We start from the raw sequence: 20,395 nt of genomic DNA on the forward strand, positions 1-20,395 counted from the left end.
GCAGGGCAGGCGGAGGGGCAGGTTTCGGTGCAAACACGGGGGCCTCACTGCGGTGCTGGTCAGCGCTCCTCTTCTGCCGTCCACTCGCTTTCCTTAATGATTCCTGGATGGCTCTCCAAGTGTCCTTCGAGCGCTGTACCCACTCCTCCACCGCAGGAGCCTCGGTCTGGCTCTGGTGCCATGCAGCCAGGACCGGCTGGTAGCCCAACACGCACTGGAACGGTGATATGTTAGTAGAAGAGTGACGGAGGGAGTTTTGGGCTACCTCTGCCCATGGGACGTACCTCGCCCATTCCCTGGGCCGGTCCTGGCAATACGACCGCAGAAACCTACCCACATCTTGGTTCACTCTCTCCACCTGCCCATTACTCTCGGGGTGGAAACCCGAGGTCAGGCTGACCGAGACCCCCAGCCGTTCCATGAACGCCCTCCAAACTCTGGACGTGAACTGGGGACCCCGATCAGAAACGATGTCCTCGGGCACCCCGTAGTGCCGGAAGACATGGGTAAACAGGGCCTCCGCAGTCTGTAGAGTCGTAGGGAGACCGGGCAATGGGATGAGACGGCAGGACTTAGAAAACCGATCCACAACGACCAGGATCGTGGTGTTCCCCTGAAATGGGGGGAGGTCGGTGAGAAAGTCCACAGACATGTGCGACCACGGCCGCTGTGGAACGGGGAGGGGCTGTCATTTCCCTCTAGGCAGGTGTCGAGGAGCCTTGCACTGAGCGCACACCGAGCAGGAGGAAACATAAAGCCTCACGTCATAGCCAACGTGGGCCATCAGTACTTTCCCCTAAGACTCCGCACTGTCCTCTCGATCCCAGGGTGACCCGAAGAGGGAAGTGTATGGGCCCATAGAATCAATCGATCACGGACACCAAGCGGCACGTACTGAGCACCTGCTGGACACTGGGGGGGTGCAGTTTCCAACCGTAACGCCCGCTCGATCTCCGCGTCCACCTCTCAAACCACCGGAGCTACCAAGCATGAAGCTGGGAGGATGGGAGTTGGATCGATGACCCACTCCTCGGTGTCATATAGGCGGGACAGCGCGTCGGCCTTCGTGTTAAGGGAGCCTGGCCGATAGGAGATTGTAAAACGAAATCGGGTAAAGAACATGGCCCACCTGGCCTGACGCGGATTCAATCTCCTAGCTGCCCGGATGTACTCCAGATTACGGTGGTCAGTCCAGATGAGGAAAGGGTGCTTAGCCCCCTCAAGCCAGTGTCTCCACACTTTCAGAGCTTTGACTACAGCTAACAACTCCCAGTCCCTCACGTCATAGTTCTGCTGCGCCGGACCGAGCTTCCTCGAAAAGAAAGCGCAAGGGCGGAGTTTTGGTGGCATGCCCGAGCGCTGTGATAGCACGGCTCCCACCCCAGTCTCGGACACGTCCACCTCCACTATAAATGCCAAAAGGGGTCCGGATGAGCCAGCACGGGAGCGTCGGTAAACAGCTCCTTCAGACGACTGAAAGCTCTGCTCGCCTCTGCTGACCAGCGCAAGCGCGCCGGCCCCCCCTTCAGCAGTGAGGTAATGGGAGCAGCCACCTGACCAAAGCCCCGGATAAACCTCCGGTAGTAATTGGCAAACCCTAAGAACCGCTGCACCTCCTTCACCGTGGTCGGAGTTGGCCAATTACGCAAGGCCTTAACGTGGTCACACTCCATCACCACCCCCGAGGTGGAAATGCGATAACCCAGGAAGGAAACGGCTCGTTTGGAAAACACACATTTCTCAGCCTTAACGTACAGGTCATGCTCCAGCAGTCGCCCAAGCACCTTGCACACCAGGGACACATGCACGTGTGGCGGAATAGATCAGGATATCATCAATATACACCACCAAACCCTGCCCGTGCAGGTCCCTGAGAATCTCGTCTACAAAGGATTGAAAAACGGCTGGAGCATTCTTTAACCCATATGGCATGATGAGGTACTCATAGTGGCCCGATGTGGTACTAAATGCAGTTTTCCACTCGTCTCCCCCCGAATACGCACCAGATTTTACGCGCTCCTGAGGTCCAGTTTCGTGAAAAAACGTGCTCCGTGAAATGATTCCACCGCCGTAGCGATGAGAGGTAGCGGGTAACTAAACCCCACTGTGATGGAATTTAGACCTCGATAATCAAAGCACGGACACAGACCTCCCTCCTTTTTCTTCACGAAAAAGAAACTCGAGGAGACGGGTGACATGGAGGGCCGAATGTACCCCTGTCTCAGAGATTCCGTGACATATGTCTCCATAGCCAGCGTCTCCTCTTGTGACAATGGGTAAGCGTGACTCCTGGGAAGTGCAGCGTTTTCCTGGAGGTTTATCGCGCAATCCCCTCGTCGATGAGGTGGTAATTGGGTCGCCCTCTTTTTACAGAAGGCGATAGCCAAATCGGCATATTCAGAGGGAATGCGCACAGTGGAAACCTGGTCTGGACTCTCCACCGTCGTCGCACCGATGGAAACTCCTATGCACCTGCCTGAACACTCCTCTGACCACCCTCTGAGAGCCCCCTGTCTCCATGAAATATCAGGATTGTGATTGGCCAGCCAGGGAATCCCCAGCGCCACCGGAAATGCAGGTGAATCAATGAGGAAGAGACTAATCCGTTCCCCATGATCCCCCTGCGTTACCATGTCCAGTGGAACCGTGGCCTCCCTGACCAGCCCTGACCCTAATGGTCGGCTATCTAAGGAGTGCACGGGGAAAGGTTGGTCCAACGACACCAGAGGAATCCCTAGCCTTAATGTGAGCCCACGATCCATAAAGTTTCCAGCTGTGCCTGAATCGACTAGCGCCTTACGCTGAAAAGAGGGAGAAAACTCAGGAAAAAATATTAGCACAAACATATGGCCAACCGGGAGCTCTGGGTAAGGCTGGTGCTTACTCACCTGGGGTGAACGAGGAGTGCTCTGCCTGCCATCCCGACTCCCAGACGAGCTCCTCCAGCACCGGTCGGCAGTGTGTCCTCTCGAACCACACCGGGTACAGGAGGAGCCTCCTCCTCCGGTCCCCCTCGATGCGGCCCCCCCTAGCTCCATGGGGATGGGAGCTGGAGGGCCTGGAGGTGGAACCAACAGGGCCCGTTCTGGACGCCCGCGGGCAGCCAGCAGATTGTCCAGACGGATGGACATGTCGATGAGTTCGTCGAGGGAGAGGGTAGTGTCCCGACAGGCGAGCTCCCGGCGGACGTCCTCCCGGAGGCTACAACAATAATGGTCCATCAGGGCCATGTCGTTCCACCCCGCCCCAGCAGCAAAGGTCCGGAACTCCAGAGCAAAGTCCTGCGCGCTCCTCGTCTCCTGTCGCAGGTGGAACAGCCGTTCACCCGCTGCCCGGCCTTCTGGTGGGTGGTCAAACACGGCCCAGAACCGGCGGGTGAACTCGGGGTAGTGATCCCTCGCCGAGTCTGGGCCATACCACACTGCGTTGGCCCACTCCAGGGCTCAACCCGTTAAGCAGGAGACAAGGACGCTCACGCTCTTCTCTCTCCTTATTTCTCGTAGATGTGAAAAATACACAACTTTATGTTTCTAAAACAGTACCACAAGAGAATCGTGTTAATGTTTAGAGCAACTGTCAGGGCTCTTAACAAAATTCCCTGAGTCAGAAGACACTATTGTCAATAGGCGCTAAAGTATTTGGCGTCTATGAATGGGGTAACCCTTGAGAAGACCCAGAATGTTGTATAAAATGCCTAACACACACTCACACTCGAGAGCTTTCTCTTTCTAGAACAGGCCTGGGCAATTATTTTCCATGGAGGGCCACAGAATATATTTTTGCCATCGTGGGCTAGAATCATATTACAGGATTATACATCATGTGTATGACTGTGTTGACAGATGTATCTACTGTAAATCACGTCCAGATATGCTACTTATTTTACTTTTTTAACATGCACAGAAATAAACCACATTCATATTCTCCTTTTGGTAGGTATTTTCATTATTAAACATGCAATGAACTACACGGAGGGAAAAGTACACTGTGCATTCAGCACCACGGACAGAGCTCTTGTTTCCGGGTATGCACAAAAACACAAGAAAGAGAGCTTAACATTACATTTAAACTACTCAATCAGTGTGAGGAGTGAAGTCTGATGGGCATTGACTAGAGAAGTGAAGTCAGGTATAGTTTGACATTGCTATGCGCAGGATTGCTGAGAGGTGAGAGTCAGTAAGAGATCTGTGCCTTGACTTGTTATATTTCATCACTGACAATGTCTGTTCACATACATAGGTTGACCCAAACAGTACAAACATCTTCTGAGCATGACTCCTAATCTTTGGAAAGTTTTGTTCATCGAGAGATGCATAGAACCTTGTCAGTGACATTGTTTTGAATAGTTCTCCAATCACTGCATCAGACTGAAGATCGATAAGCTCAAGATCTGCATGACCCGACTCTCTCTTCCAACAGTGAGACAAACTGCCTGTGGTTTAAAGATTGTGCTCTTATGAAGTTTACCACTTTAGTGACTGTATCCACAATATGGCTCATTTTCAGAACTCATTTACAGAGCACTTCCTGATGAATAATGTAATGCAGGAAAATAATTTCCTGATCTTGGTTTAACTCAACTACTTGATCTTGTATCCTTTTCAAAAGGCCAACGTTTTTTCCTGTCAAATTTGGGCACCCATCAGTGGTCACACTGGATAACTTTTCAAAACTCAGTCCCAGCTTTGCCACACGCTTATTAACCTCCTCCAATAAATATTTCCTTGTGGTTGTGTTCTTCATTGACTGCACTGAAGCAAGCTCCTCTGTAATTTCAAAGTCTGGGGTTATGCCTCGTCCTCTAAGAATATCAACAACTGCGCTGTGTCACGTGCATCACTGCTTTCATCCAGGGCCAAGGAGAAATAGGTGAAATCCTTTACCTTGTCTTTCAACTGTTGTTTCATATTCTCTGCGATGTCCTCAACACGCCGTGTCACTTCGTCTTGACAGCGAAACATTTTCAAACAGCTCTTTATTGTCGGGGCAAAGTATTGCTGCAGTCAATTAAACATTATTTAATGAATTCGCCCTCAGCGAATGGCTTGCTATGTTTAGCAATATTGTGGGACAGTACATAGCTAGCTCTCGCAATTCCGTTGTTTGCTGAATGCTTTTTTGTGAAAAGTCCTTGGTGCTTTTGCAACTGAGAAAGCAACTCTTTCGATGCACTTGCCCTCTGCTAAGAATACATATTCCTATATTTCCCTGCATGCTTCGTCTAGAAGTGTCGGGACAAGTTGTAACGTTAGTCTTTCAAGACAGCGATGCTCTCTTTGCACACTAATCACACAGCTTTCCCTGATACCTCAATAAATAAATATTTCGATGTCCACTCTTGCTGGAACACCCTACATTCATTGTCTACTTTCCTTTTCTTTGAAATCTTTAAAACTCATTATTGCGCAATTTCTAGCAAGCTACTATTTGTAACTGGCCAGGGTGTCAGCCAGTCAGTCACTGTCTGTTGTCGTGCAGTTGTTATTTATACGTGCCTTCAAAATAAATGTCCCACAAGCGGTGGGAGTTAAATCATTACAGAAAGGCGAGTATGCATTGGGTTTTTAATTTGAATAACAAATACGTTTTTCAAAACTTGACTATCGCAAATTCTATATGTGATCTGAGCATGATTCCGTGGGCCGTATTGAATCAGGTCGCTGGCCGCATACGGCCCCCGGGCCGGCCTTTGCCCAGGCCTGTTCTAGAAGCTGTCAGATCATTCTGTGTGTTCCTACAGCTTCCAGTGGCTGCCAGACCCCCCACTACACCTACCCCGCCTCACTAGAAGTGCACAAGCATTTTCTGGTGAGTTCTCAGCTGTCATCGAACCTATTCCTTAAATAGACCATATCAGGGCCAGACCATGTTTCAAGGGGGTTACCCATGTCATATCGTACAAATAGAGAACAAAAGGATAAACTACTCTGTAGTTATTTTAATGACTCAGCATTGGTATGTTGTCATAAAAGCAATGAGACATTTTAACAAACCCGATCCAGTGCTAAATGTGAGAATTCAGTGTACAGTTCTCTCAGGAAGTGTCTGTTCTGTGTAGAGTAGACCCCCATCCCTTTTTTAAATGGTCCCACCCTGGTTTTGGCCCACCTCATTGAGATGAGTATAAAGGGGGGGTGCGCTAATACCCAAAAATAGAACGCAAACAATCAGGGAGTGAAGCTCAACACTAGACACTCAAGGGAAAATAAAAGGAGAAGAGAAGAACTCACAATCCTAAAGGTATTATGTGGCGCTATTGAGAGACATGTATTGAGTGTACACGGGCTTGAGTGACATGCTTGCCTGCCAGGGACTCTAGGACAGGGGACAGCAGACAGGGGACATGGTGATTGTCTATCAGGAGCGGTGGAGTGGCTGTCCATTAGAATGATTGTATTAGTGGTAAGGCCCCCGCTGGGGTGCAAAACGATGCTCAAATAAGGCATGAGGGGGGGCCATTTACAGTTAGAGAATGTGCTGGGCCATTCTCTAAAGGGGACTCCGGTAAGGAGACATTGTAGTGAGAACGGTAAGAAGAGTATTCTTTTTTCTTACAATATTATATTTGTTTGTCATTTTTGGGACAGTGAGGTGTATCACTCAGGCTGATTTAGAATTTTGAACTGTGATTATATGTATTTTTCGGAGGTCAAAATGAATGGAAACCTTGTCAAGATGATGGTGTTTTAGCTGGCATTCTTCTTGACTGTAAAAGTTACACTCTACCAGGAACTGGTGGATATATTTTTTTACAGCATTGTTCCAGATTCAGAATTGTCTGCAATGTGTTTTAAATGTATTGTTTCTCTATTATTAAGTATAGCGATAAATGTTCAATTTATAGTGTTAGACGAGTAATGTAATGTTCCAGAAACATGTGCTGTTTACTCTTTGAGTACCAGTCATTCATTGGCTTTAATGTTCAAGTCATACCGGTACCTGGAACCGTTGAACTATAACTTCTCATTTCCTCACCAGATGGGAGAGATGGCAGATCCAATCCAGTTAAAAGATGAGGGAAACGAGCGTTTCCAAGCCGGTGAGTTGGACAAGGCCATTGAGTGCTACACAAAAGCCATCAAGTTGTGCAAAGATAAGAAGGTGCTCGCTGTCATCTACAGGAACAGATCAGCCTGCTTCCTGAAAAAGGTAAACACCGAAACTCAACCACAGGCCTTCATCAAGCAAAAACTGAATTGTTTAATAATTATTAATCCCTGGGTGTGATTTCCTGATCCTCTGATGTTTTTGAACACTATTTCTTTCTCAGGAAAGCTACACCAATGCAGCCTCTGATGCCTCCAAAGGTACAGTACAGTCTAGTAAATGTTTAGAAATAAACAAGAATCAAAACAAAGTTTTTATTTTGCCATGCTCACTGTCACATAAAATGACAAATAATGGATTATGCTCATACCACAGTGATATTTTCACTTCAACCCAGACACTTGTATTATTCTCTGCTCTCTAACAGCCATTGACGTGGATGCAACAGACGTCAAAGCCCTGTTCCGGCGGTCCCAGGCTCTGGAGAAGCTGGGCAAGCTGGACATGGCCTTCAAAGACGTCCAGAGGTGTTCCACCATCGAGCCCAAAAACAAGACCTTCCTGGAGACCCTCAGGAGGCTGGGGGCTGAAATCCAAGCCAAGGTCTGCTACCGACTGGGACCATTTAGACACGAGCCATTGGTTTACTTACTGATAACTATGTGATTTATAATATTTGATTGACTTATGAACAAGACATTAAAAAAAAACACATTATGGTACTTATCTGCATCTCGCTTTCCCTCTTATGCTCTCTCTTTCTCTTATGCTCACTCTTTCTCTTATGCTCTCTCTCTTATGCTCTTTCTCTCACTCTCTCTGTCTACAGCTGAAGACAACCTTCTCCACAGACTCACGTGTTCAGAACATGTTTGACATTCTGCTTGATGAGGAGATGGACAAGGACAAGAAGGAAAAGGTTTATATGACACCGAAGTAGAGATCAGTTCCATTGATTCCACTTACTGTAATAAGCATTATGCTGTGGTCTTTAATATTTTTAAAGTCTGATATCAAATGCAATGTGTGTAACTTTTATGCCAGTATGAATAGTATTTACTTCCCATGTAGGCTGCTAACAACCTGGTGGTTCTGGCCAGAGAAGATGCTGGCGCAGAGAGAATATTCCAGAACAACGGAGTGCCTCTGCTGCTGGATATGCTTGAGACCGGAAAAGTAGAGATGGTCCTGGCCGCTATCCGCACCTTCGCGGGAATGTGCACTGGACACAAAGCACGGGTGAGGGGCAAGGCGAAGACAGGGCGGTGTATAAGGGATTCTGTAAGAAGGGGAGCCAACTCTCCCAATTCCTGGTCCTTCGTGACAGATATGGATCCTTTTCAAAGTTTCTATTGTAATGTCTAGCCATAGTCCCCCTTGTGTACACTCAGTTGACCTGTATGTTTGTCTCTTAACAGACCATGGCCATTATCCACCTGGTGGGCATAGACAAGCTGTGCAGCATCATGGCTGTCGACAATGAGGACATCGCCTTGGCAACTTCCGACCTGTTCCAGTGCATCAACGACTCCCTTACCGGAGGAGACCGGAGGATTTATGGGAAGGAGGAAGCCCTGGTTTTGGGTGAGACATCCACTAACGTTTCTGCATTCCTATCCTGTTTCAGTCAAAAGCCCTACATTTATATACATGTATGTAGTGTTTTTTACCCAATGTGAATTGCCTCAGAATAGCATCTATTAGCTATATAAACACATTGTTGTGTTTTATATGTATTTACTTGTTTGTGTTTTATAAATGCTTAATAAAACTGGTCTGACACTTATTCTGTTCCCCTGCAGATGCAAGCAAAGACTTGAAGAGCATCCTGTTGGCCCTGCTGGAGATGGTTGCCAGTAAGAAGGTTTCAGGACACGGCAGAGACCAGGCCCTGAACCTGCTGTGCAGGAACGTGCCTCGCAAGGACAAGAAAGACCATGACCACTCCAAGAGCCTCTTCACCATCGACCATGGTGAGCGAGTCGGTTAGCTTTGATCATGATCTTTGACACTAAGTAGACCTTTGATAAATGTTTGTCGTGGAAATTCTTACACAGGGACACTGATTGTTTATGACACCAAAGACGAGATGAACGTTTTCAAGACTGTTTCTTCACAAAGTAAAATTTCCTTCCTCACTGTTGTTCAACTTAATTCAGGGAAGTTGTCATTCATCTGGCTTTGTGAACCCCCCGCTAGGTCTGAAGAAGATCCTGAAGGTGTGTGGCCAGATACCTGACCTCCCAGACCAGCTGCCCATGACGGAGAACACTCAGCTCATCGCCAGCGTGTTGCTTGACAAGCTCTGGGACGACCTGCGCTGCGACCCCGAGAGAGACCACTACAGGGAAGTCTGTGACGAGTACATCAAGTGAGTTACATATTAGTAACATAACAGTAACATACGAGTAGCATATCTAATGAGAGTAACATCATACAGAGATTGATAGGTATCTGTGATGCACGCGTACATCATGAGTAATGTTACAACAAGGGAAGTATCTAACAGCACTATAGTTGATGATGGTGATGAGTACTAAATCAGATGACTAACATTTATTCCTGACCTCTCCCCACCGCCCTCATCTACCCTTAACCCTACTGACCGTGACTCTGTCCACAGAGGCAAGTTTGACCCCAACGACATGGACAGGAACATCCACGCCATCAACGCTCTGTCAGGCCTGCTGCAGGGGCCATTTGAGGTGGGCAACCAGCTGGTGGGTCGCCAGGGCATCATGGAGATGATGGTGGCGCTATGCGGCTCTGAGCGTGAGGTGGACCAGATGGTCGCCGTGGAAGCGCTGATCCACTCCTCGACGAAGATGAGCCGCGCCTCCTTCATTATCACCAACGGCGTGTCTCTGCTCAAAGACATCTACAAGAAGACCAAGAACGAGAAGATCAAGATCCGTGCGCTGGTGGTGAGTGAGCTATAGATTCCCATACTATAGAATAGAAATGTGCTCTTATGAGGGGTTCATTGATAGTTCTTCATGTTTGATAACGTTACACTGACTCTTCATTGATCTAAGTGTAACTTTCCCTCCACGTTCATGAACTCACTGTTTTGTGTGTGTCTGTGTGTTCCCTTTCCCCAGGGTCTGTGTAAGCTGGGCTCAGCAGGTGGAGATGACTATAGTATGAGGCAGTTTGCTGAGGGCTCCACTGAGAAACTGGCCAAGCAGTGCAGGAAGTGAGTCTGTTTTTTGGGGTCGGTAGCTTTGAAAGCTTATCTGCCATTATGTAACTTTGTGGTCTTAATATCACTGAAGTATTCATAGACACAGTCGATCACCGACGAAAAAAAGTATTATGTACTACAACTATCAGGAGTAATAGAATGTGAACATATCTGTACCCTTATACTTGACTAATTACACACCAAGTCCAGACAATTACGACTCTATCTGGATAATTATGTGCTATTTGTATTGGTATATTCACGTGTTTCAGCTGCAGAGAGAACAATATTATATTCCCTCAGAGTGATTTAGAAATGGCTTCCCATGGTCATAATCTCAAGATGGAGGACCATTTCCTGTTAGCCCGGTTCCCTGTTAACCCTCTTCCTGTGTGTCAGGTGGTTGTGTAACTCTGCCATGGACACGAAGACCAGGAAGTGGGCTATAGAAGGTCTGGCCTACCTGACCCAAGACGCTGATGTAAAGGATGACTTTGTTGAGGACGAGCCTGCCATGAAAGCCATGTTTGAACTGGCCAAGGTAGGTACTGTACTATTAAAGACAGAGCAAAGACCCAACTCATAGAACATGACAGGAGCATAGTGGAATTAAAGAGGGCATATGGGACCTGGAGGAGAGTACCTAACTTCGCTCTTCCTTGTTTCCCTGTGATACAGTCTAAAGATAAGACCATCCTATATGCTGTGGCCTGTACCCTGGTCAACTGCACCAACAGCTATGAGAAGAAAGAGATCATGCCTGAGCTGGTTCAGCTGGCCAAGTTCTCCAAGCAGCACGTCCCTGAGCAACACCCCAAGGTAAGATAACATTTTACATTTTAGTCATTTAGCAGACGCTCTTATCCAGAGCGACTTACAGTAGTGAATGCATACATTTCATAATTTTCTTTCCCCATACTGGTCCCCCGTGGGAATCGAACCCACAACCCTGGCGTTGCAAACACCATGCTCTACCAACTGAGCCACATGGGACAGAACTGTACAACAAGTTTGCATAGTCAACTTACGTACAGCTATGACACACACACACACACACACACACACACACCAGACATGCCACCAGCGGTCTTTTCATCGCCCCCAAATGCAGAACAAATTCAAGAAAGCATACATTATATAGCCATTATTGCATGAAACTCCCTTCCATCACAACTTGCTCAAGTTAACAGAGAACCTGGTTTAAAAAAACAGACAAAGTAACACCTCACGTAACAACGCCTCTCCCCTATTTGACCAAGATAGTTTGTGTGTATGTCTTGATGTGTAGGCTACGTGTGCCGTTATTAAATATATGTAGTTCTGTCCTTGAGCTGTTGTTGTCTATTAATATTCTGTATTATGTCATGTTTCATGTTCTGTGTGGACCCCAGGAAGAGTAGCTGCGGCTTTCGCAACAGCTAATGGGGATCCTAATAAAAAAACAAATACCAAACAAGTCATCCTTATTTATATCAGGAAATAACTGGACACCAAGTCACTGTAAACTAAACTAGTATAAAGGCTATATACATGTGACTATGCTGCTCTCTACTGTCAGCAAAGTATAATATTTGTATTTTGAGGGAGGTGCTGACAATACACATGCTTCTCTGCCCTTAGGACAAGAAGGATTTCATCCAGAAGAGAGTGAAGAGGATGCTAAAAGGAGGGGTCATCTCAGCTCTCACTGTCATGGTGAAAGCTGACAACCTTCTCCTGACTGACCAGACCAAAGAGATGCTGGCAAGGTGAGCAACCTGGGACTGTACTAGGCTCGAGCATTTAGCTGTCACAGACATTCTTATCCAGAGCCAACCTACAGTCAGTACACGCAATAAGCAATGCTGCAGAACAAATCAGATTGAAATCAATGGTGTTTGCTTTCATCCGCAGGGTGTTCCTTGCCTTGGCAGATGATGCCAAAGACCGTGGCACGATTTGCGCCCATGGAGGGGGCAAGGTGAGTGACAGACACAAGACTCATCAGATCCTCCGTTCTAGAATCATCACTATTTCAACCTATATTCAGCCTTACATTTGATGTATTACCCTTATCTAACCAGTGGGTTTCTGACTGTCTGAACCTCTGATCTCTTGTGGTGTGATCCCCAGGCTCTGATCCCATTGGCTCTGGAGGGATCAGCTATAGGGAAAATAAGGGCCTCCCACGCCCTGGCCAAGATCGCGTCTGTATCCAACCCAGAGATTGCCTTCCCAGGAGAGAGGGTAAGAACCTGTCTGACCACTTTCTGTTATGTGGGGGAGAGGGTGTGGGCTCTTTCTCATTCTGCTTCCTGCTCTCTTTCTCTCTCTTACCCTACCTCCCTCACCCTGCCTTGTCATCTCTCTCTCTCTCTGACAGATCTATGAGGTGGTGCGTCCTCTGGTTAGCCTGTTGCACCCTGAGAGAGACGGGGTGCAGAACTACGAGGCACTTCTGAGTCTCACAAACTTGGCCGGTCTCAACGACAAACTGAGGTGAGGCCTGTCAATTTACCAACCACACCACAGTATGTATAACCCAACTAAACACCTGAGACTATTACAGATTATTCAACAATCACTATAAGGTAATAGATGTGTGAGAGGACAAGTGTTCAATAAGTTTGTCAAAATAAATATCACTCTAAACAGAATACAGCTGTGGGCTCAGATATGCTCTGGGGACATTCCAGAGTTCTTTTTGTTTTTTCACTGTTGCTGCCAGAGCGTTTTTAGTGGAAGAGATGAGACGGTTGCTGCCAGAGCGTTTTTAGTGGAAGAGATGAGACGGTTGCTGCCAGAGCGTTTTTAGTGGAAGAGATGAGACGGTTGCTGCCAGAGCGTTTTTAGTGGAAGAGATGAGACGGTTGCTGCCAGAGCGTTTTTAGTGGAAGAGATGAGACGGTTGCTGCCAGAGCGTTTTTAGTGGAAGAGATGAGACGGTTGCTGCCAGAGCGTTTTTAGTGGAAGAGATGAGACGGTTGCTGCCAGAGCGTTTTTAGTGGAAGAGATGAGACGGTTGCTGCCAGAGCGTTTTTAGTGGAAGAGATGAGACGGTTGCTGCCAGAGCGTTTTTAGTGGAAGAGATGAGACGGTTGCTGCCAGAGCGTTTTTAGTGGAAGAGATGAGACGGTTGCTGCCAGAGCATTTTTAGTGGAAGAGATGAGACGGTTGCTGCCAGAGTTTTGAGTGGAGGAGATGAGATGGTTGCGTGATTTCTTAACTCTTTCTTCCCATCCTCCACGGCTCCAGAGTGAAGATCCTGAAAGAGAAGGCTCTCCCGGAGATTGAGCAGTACATGTTTGAAGACCATGATCATATCAGACAGGCAGCCACAGAGTGCATGTGCAACCTGGTGACGTGCAAAGAGGTGAGAGGACACCCCTCAATCTTAGGGAACAATGTCATCACATGTTGTGTGTGTGTGCAGGTAACAAACGTGTCACCCAGTGTAACTAACCTCACCATTGTGTGTTCAGGTGCAGGATCGGTACCTGGAGGATGGGAATGATAGGCTGAAGCTGCTGGTGCTGATGTGTGCTGAGGACGATGAAAAGCTCCAGAGAGCTGCAGCCGGAGCACTGGCCATGCTCACTGCCGCCCAGAAGAAACTGTGCACCAAGATGACCCTGGTGGTATGTCCGTCTGGTTGCATTCACACTAGTACACTCACCTTGGGGTGACCCAAACGCAGTTCCTGTGCAAAGATATTAACTGATTTGAACTGCCGAATTGTCCCAATCAAATCACAACGCTGTATCATCACAACATCGATTTATAGTTGTGATAATCAATATGTATCATGACAACAATGACTAGTTATGTGTTACGTAATCAATATGTATAATCACAACACTGAATATAGTTATATATTACTTAAGACATTTGTATCATCACAACACTGATTATAGTTATATATTACTTAAGACATTTGTATCATCACAACACTGATTATAGCTATATATTACTTAAGACATTTGTATCATCACAACACTGATTATAGTTATATATTACTTAAGACATTTGTATCATCACAACACTGATTATAGTTATATATTACTTAATACATTTGTATCATCACAACACTGATTATAGTTATACTTATTCAAAGTGTATGGTGAGTCCTCATCCACTTCATCACTTTGACTGACCAGTGTTTTCTCGGTTCACTCCACAGACGTTGCAGTGGCTGGAGATCCTTCAGAGGCTGATTCTCCATGACCAGCCCCAGATCCAGCACAGAGGCCTGGTGATCGTGTACAACATACTGAACTCGGACGACAACGAGCTAGCCAAGAAGCTGATCGAGAGCGAGATCCTGGAGATCCTGTCAGTGATTGGCAAAGCAATGGACAACCCCAAGAGGCAGCTTGTGATCGATGTGGCACGCACCTGCCTGGTCAAGGCCATGGACCTCGGCCTCATCAAGCCATTCACAACCCCTTCTTAAAGCAGTGTTTCTTAAGCTTTTTATAGTACTAGGGACTGGCTTGCAATGGTCCTACTCCCTTAAAGGCGAAACCCAATCAACCAGAAACAAATCACACAGAAATAAGAACATGTTTGACAGTTCCATTTTAGTCCAATGAGTGTGTATATTTGGTGGGTACACTTGCAAACGCCCATACCCCTCACTGCCCACAGTCCTCCCAAAGTGTCAGACCGACACTTGTTACAGTACATTGGACTTACAGTTTGTGCCTTTTAATGAAAACTGCAACGTGTGAGCTAATTAGTCTGCCTAACTTGCAGATACACCCCACAGATCGAGGTCCAGAGACTGAAGATTGAGAAACTCTGTGTTGAGTGTAGGCCTATGGACAGGGAGGCCAGGAGATTGGACTGATGGTGCACCTGAACAGCCACCTATCATGAAATCAGAGACAGTACAATTTAATCTCTTGAGAATTTATATTTCGAATTTTCAGAAAGAAAACACCGACGTGAACGTTTAACCATTTGTTGGAAAAGATAACAATAACATTAGAGCTCTGTCCTGCAGGGTAGCTCACTGCCAGAGCCAAGCGTCATATGAATGTTATAATAGAACTATAGGCAGTGAGCACGATATGCTATATCAAATCCCCCCCGACGGAAGAAACACAGAACCCACAGGTGGAGGCTGGGGTGGTGGTGGGATATCAGAAACAGCAAGCATAGCGAGTAACAGCTAGTTACGGCAGCAAGGCAGCAAGAGTCACCAGCGCATGAGAGCATGTGACATCCAGCATTGGGGAAGCATGTGCAGAACTGGTCTACTTCAATAGACCGCATGTAATTAATGGGAATCCAATTGGTGCAATATCCGCTGATGCGATCAGCTGAAGCACTCTGGTTTCCCTTCTGAACCGGCTACACTTTATCGAGATTTTTTTGTAAGTTAAGTAGAGTTTATTTGTGTGCATGAGAGGTGTTTGTTTAATGTTATTTGTATTTTACACTTATTAAGGATAAAGATGAGAATTTTGACTATTGCCTACTTTGATTTTAGTGGACGATTTTATTTTACTGTTTGTCAGTACAGCCTAGTATGATTTTCAACAATGGACATTGGTCATGACTGTTTTTGATAAGCAGTTAAAACAGTCACATAGGCAAAATATATATTATTTTAAGGTTTGGACTTTTGCAGCAGGAAGAAGAGGAAAACATTTGTTCAATCTGCAGCCCATGAAAGCGCAAAGTTGTCTGGTTAAAGGGAAACGGAAGAAATGGGCGGGGCTGTCGGCATCCGATGACCAGGAAGTGGGAGTGGCATTTTCATTTCCATCCACTGTGCTCACTTGATTTTGAACAGCAGAGATGGAAGAGGATGTGAGACACCCCCATAACAGTTTTTTTCTGGTTAAATGAAAGTCAATTAACTAGGTAGACCAGACACAACTGCTATTGCATTGGTGTCTATGGGAGACACCCAGTTAAGTAGACTGGAACTGACCATTTCTTTCAATGGTAAAAGGCCTGAGTGAAATATTTTCGATTATCCACCATCTTGGTATACAGCTTATGTCAGAATTGACCTCAAGGTGGCCCCTACCCCCCAAAAATAAGACTTCCATCTTGGCAACTTCCAGAAAAAGAGACTTGATGAGCAAATAGCCTCACACAGATTTTGAAGGAGTTCCCGTGTGTGTGGACACAGGCTGATTCTTTCCTCCTTGCTTGGCAGAGATCTCAGAAAAGGTTCAATTGTAAACAAAACATTAGGAGCACAGACTGACCAGGTGAATCCAGGTGTAAGCTATGGTCCCTTATTGATGTTACTTGTTAAATCAACTTAAATCAGTGTAGGTGAAGGGGAGGAGACAGGTTAAAGAATTATTTTTAAGCCTTGAGACATGGATTGTGTATGTGTGCCATTCAGAGGGTGAATGGGCAAGACAAAAGCGTCTTTGAACTGGGTATGGTAGTAGGTGCCAGGTGCACCGGTTTGAGTCAAGAAGTGCAACGCTGTTAGGTTTTTCACGCTCAACAGTTTCCCGTGTGTATCAAGAATGGTCAACCACCCAAAAGACATCCAGCCAACTTGACACAGCTGTGGGAAGCATTAGTCAACATCCCTGTGGACTGCTTTCGAAACCTTTTAGAGTTTATCCTCCAACGAATTGAGGCTGCTCTGAGGGCAAAAGGGGGTGCAACTCAATATCTTAATGTTTTTTACACTCTGTGTATATGCCATATCTCACAATCAGGCCTTCCGAATAAAGTAATGTTTGCTGTGACACATTAATTTTTTCCGTAGGTCTGTATTATTCCACAAAGTTCTATCTAGCGCTGCTGTGAGGGGGAGGAGCACATAACCTTTTGATGTAGCACCAAAGATTGTCTGTTATATGGACAAGATATACATGTGACCGCTCTAACAAAGGAAATACATGTCATCAAAGATGGCAGGCAGGGGGGAGGAGGCAAGATCAGGTGGGACCATTCTAGCCAATGAGAGGGCAGATACGAGTGTAAACAACAGGCCAGCGAGATAGAGAACTCATCTTTGTATCTGTTCTATTATGGCGTCTGTGACAGCATTGGCAGCGCCGTTGAGCCTATCTCCATTTTAAAGTAGATGCATGCCAGCAAAGCCACTACACAACACAATACATTAACTGCACTATAATGGTGACAAATGGTACCCACAAACTGTTAGTGCCTACATAAAGCTGTCCCAACAGCAAAGCTTTCTTTTCAGCAGTATGGAGTGAATCCTTACCACCGCTACACTTGGCTATCATCAGATACTTGTCTGGCAGCGAAACAGTTAATTCAGCCTCATCTACTGCCTTTTAAAAAACATAGCTGATATTTTTTTGTATTAAATGTCACCTTTATTTAACTAGGCAAGTCAGTTAAGAACAAATTCTTATTTACAATGACAGCCTACACCAGCCAAACCCAGACAACACTGAGCCAATTGTGCACCGCCCTATGGGACTTCCAATCACAGCTGATTGTGATATAGCCTGGATTTGAACCAGGGTGTCTGTAGTGACACCTCTAGCACTGAGATGCAGTGCCTTAGACCGCTGCGCCACTCGGAAGCCACGGCTGACTTGCTTAAGCAAATGTGGTTTCTACTGACAATTGAGAGGTACAAACTATTGCATAAGGGAAAGACGAGCACATAAGAGGCAATCCGTAATTTCGATTAAGACATTAATGAGCGAGCTAGGACAGACGTAGTCAATATAATTATTTGTTCAGCACTTTTGAAACGTACAGCGACAGAATTCAGAACATGGGCCATTCTTACAGTATTCTTCCTGTACACCAAGTCGGAACCGTAGGCTAAGTTAAGAGAGGGAAGGGACCAAATTATTTGGGTGAGGCATATGGGCTACTAACAGCTTACTACACAACATACACTAGTATTACTTTCTAAGCTACAGTATACATATATCTCTTGCATATTACATCATTATACAGTAGCATACAAAACATTTTTGGACTCACCTTGTTGTTCTGTACTCACTTCAACAGGAAGGTGGCGCGGTGGTCCTTCTTGTGGGAAAATGTTGACATCAAACTTTGTCATCAAAGTCTGGCATTCTCTGGATTTATGGTGCTGTCACGTCTACTCCTGCTCCTCCCCTCCAGCGTTCGACGTCGCCGGTTTATTAACCACCGGCTCTGGCAACCATCGTTACGCGCACCTGGCACCCAACATTACGCGCACCTGTGTCTCATCATGAGACACACCTGGACTTCATCACTTCACTGATTACCTCCCCTATATCTGTCACTTCCTTTGTTCCATTCCCCAGGCAGTATTGACTATGTGTTTAATGTCTATACGCTACTCGTGGATCTTGTATTGTTCTATGTTCCGTTTATTATTAAACTCACTACCTGTATTTGCTTCCCGACTCCCAGCGTATACGTTACAGAATACATCCTCAACAAATGGAAGAGGCAGATAATCAGGACATCTCCCAGACGGTTGACGAACAGGGATACCTACTCAAGCAACTGTGGAAGGCTGTGGAAGAGGTTCTTCGCCTTCTTCAACGTCTCGAACATGCCCAAGCGGCATTGCCTTCATCTAGAGGAGGACTGTGCCACCAGTCAACCTAGTGAGCCAGCACACCAGTCCACTCAGCAGTCCACCTAGGTCAGCGATGCCTGTCTGTCCCTACCAGATAAATATGTCAGAACCCCATCTAAGTGCCGGGGCTTCCTACTCTAATGATCCCTCTATTTTGCGCACCAGATGGGAGCTCCCACCACTGAGAGATCCAAGGTTGCCATGGTTATTTCTCTGCTGACTGGGCGGGTGTTGAAGGGGGCTACGGGCCATCCAGGAGAGAGGAGAGGAGGAGCTGGGTTTGAATGAGGGGTTCATGGCTCTGTTCAGAGGTATCTTCGATCATCCACCGGAGGGCAGAGAGGGTGTGAGCACTTATTCCAACTAAGGCAGGATGACCAGACCAGTATGCGCTCACCTTCTGGACTGTAGCAGAAGGTTTCACCACCATTCTGGTGGTTGTGGACAGATTTTCAAAATAATGCGGGTTGATTCCTCTCTCTGGTCTCCCTACAGCTCTCCAGGTCGCTGAGGCACTGTTCCAGCAGGTCTTCCGGCACTATGGCCATCAGGAGGACATCGTCTCCGACCGTAGGCCCCAATTCAAGTCACGGGTATGGAGAAACTGGAGGTCACGGTCAGCCTCACTTCCGGGTACCAGCCTCAGTCCAATGGGAAGGTGGAAAGGATAAACCAGGAGCTGTGGAGTTTCCTGAGGAGTCAATGCCAGGACCGGCAGGGGGAGTGGGCCCGATTCTTTCCCTGGGCGGAATACGCCCAGAAATCCTTACGTCACTCTCCTCCACAAGGCTTACTCCCTTCCAGTGTGTCCTGGGTTATCAGCCGGCCCTGGCTCCGTAGACTCCGAGCCAGACCGAAGCCCGTGCGGTGGACGTTTTATGTCGTATAGTCTGGAGATTGTGCCTTTCAGATACGGGTTAAAATCTAAGCACCTCTCGACTGGACACTTAGCGGGCTCGAGTGGAAATTAAGGGAAATGTTTTTTAGCAAAGCTGCGAGTTTGCAGGTACCTAAAAAAGTGGGTATTGGGAATATTATCGTAATCGAATGAGACTAATATGTTATCAACAAATGGGTCACAAAAAACAACAGACCATTCCTATGCCAGAACTGGAATGGTTGTCAATCTGTGACGCTGGGAAGAGATGATTAGATGTTAATGGAGAGAAGCAGCTTGCTTGTTTAAGGCTAAAGTGATTTTGGAATTGGGACCAGATTTTAAGGGAGTTCTTGACAATGGGATTCAAAACATGGGTGCCAAAATTATTTGGCAGTGGGGAGCACAGGAGAGAGACAGGAGAAGTTGGAAGGCTTGACTGTAACTCCATAATGGCCCAAGTTGGACCATCCTTGTTTTCAAATGTAGAAACCCCCAAAACACATTTAGATATATTTGCTGACCAGTAGTAGTGTAAAACATTGGCAAGGCTCAGCCCGCCTGCGGGCTTAGGTCTCTTTAGATATACTTTTCTCATTTGTGGATTTGACTTACACCAAATTAAGTTGGAAATGAAGCTGTCCAGTTGTTTGAACATCGACTTTGGCAGAAGAATGGGAATCATTTGGAATAAGTACAAATACCTAGGTAATGCATTTATCTTAACATAGTTAATGCGACCTGCTAATGAAATGGGAAGAGACAA

General features: G+C 46.5%; 1 protein-coding gene across 2 annotated transcripts; it reads left to right on the forward strand.

Moving 5' to 3' along the window:
- The first annotated feature begins 6,120 nt into the window (after window positions 1-6,120).
- Window positions 6,121-15,682, forward strand: LOC106585035 (protein unc-45 homolog B). 2 transcript variants are annotated; one of them, XM_014170778.2, is made up of 20 exons: window positions 6,121-6,240; window positions 6,979-7,149; window positions 7,271-7,307; window positions 7,475-7,650; window positions 7,877-7,966; window positions 8,119-8,286; window positions 8,466-8,631; window positions 8,850-9,020; window positions 9,247-9,418; window positions 9,671-9,971; window positions 10,149-10,243; window positions 10,631-10,772; window positions 10,910-11,050; window positions 11,852-11,979; window positions 12,125-12,191; window positions 12,344-12,457; window positions 12,594-12,709; window positions 13,466-13,583; window positions 13,693-13,848; window positions 14,391-15,682. In XM_014170778.2, exons 2-20 carry the CDS (start codon window positions 6,979-6,981, stop codon window positions 14,661-14,663), a joined length of 2,802 nt encoding a protein of 933 aa, XP_014026253.2. In that variant the 5' UTR covers window positions 6,121-6,240; the 3' UTR covers window positions 14,664-15,682. The 2 variants fall into 2 exon arrangements, with proteins under 2 accessions (XP_014026253.2, XP_014026254.2); XM_014170779.2 differs by lacking the exon at window positions 6,121-6,240 and adding an exon at window positions 6,368-6,529.
- The last annotated feature ends 4,713 nt before the right edge of the window (window positions 15,683-20,395 follow it).

Source organism: Salmo salar, chromosome ssa24, assembly GCF_905237065.1.
Source record: "Salmo salar chromosome ssa24, Ssal_v3.1, whole genome shotgun sequence".
Lineage (NCBI taxonomy): Eukaryota > Metazoa > Chordata > Actinopteri > Salmoniformes > Salmonidae > Salmo > Salmo salar.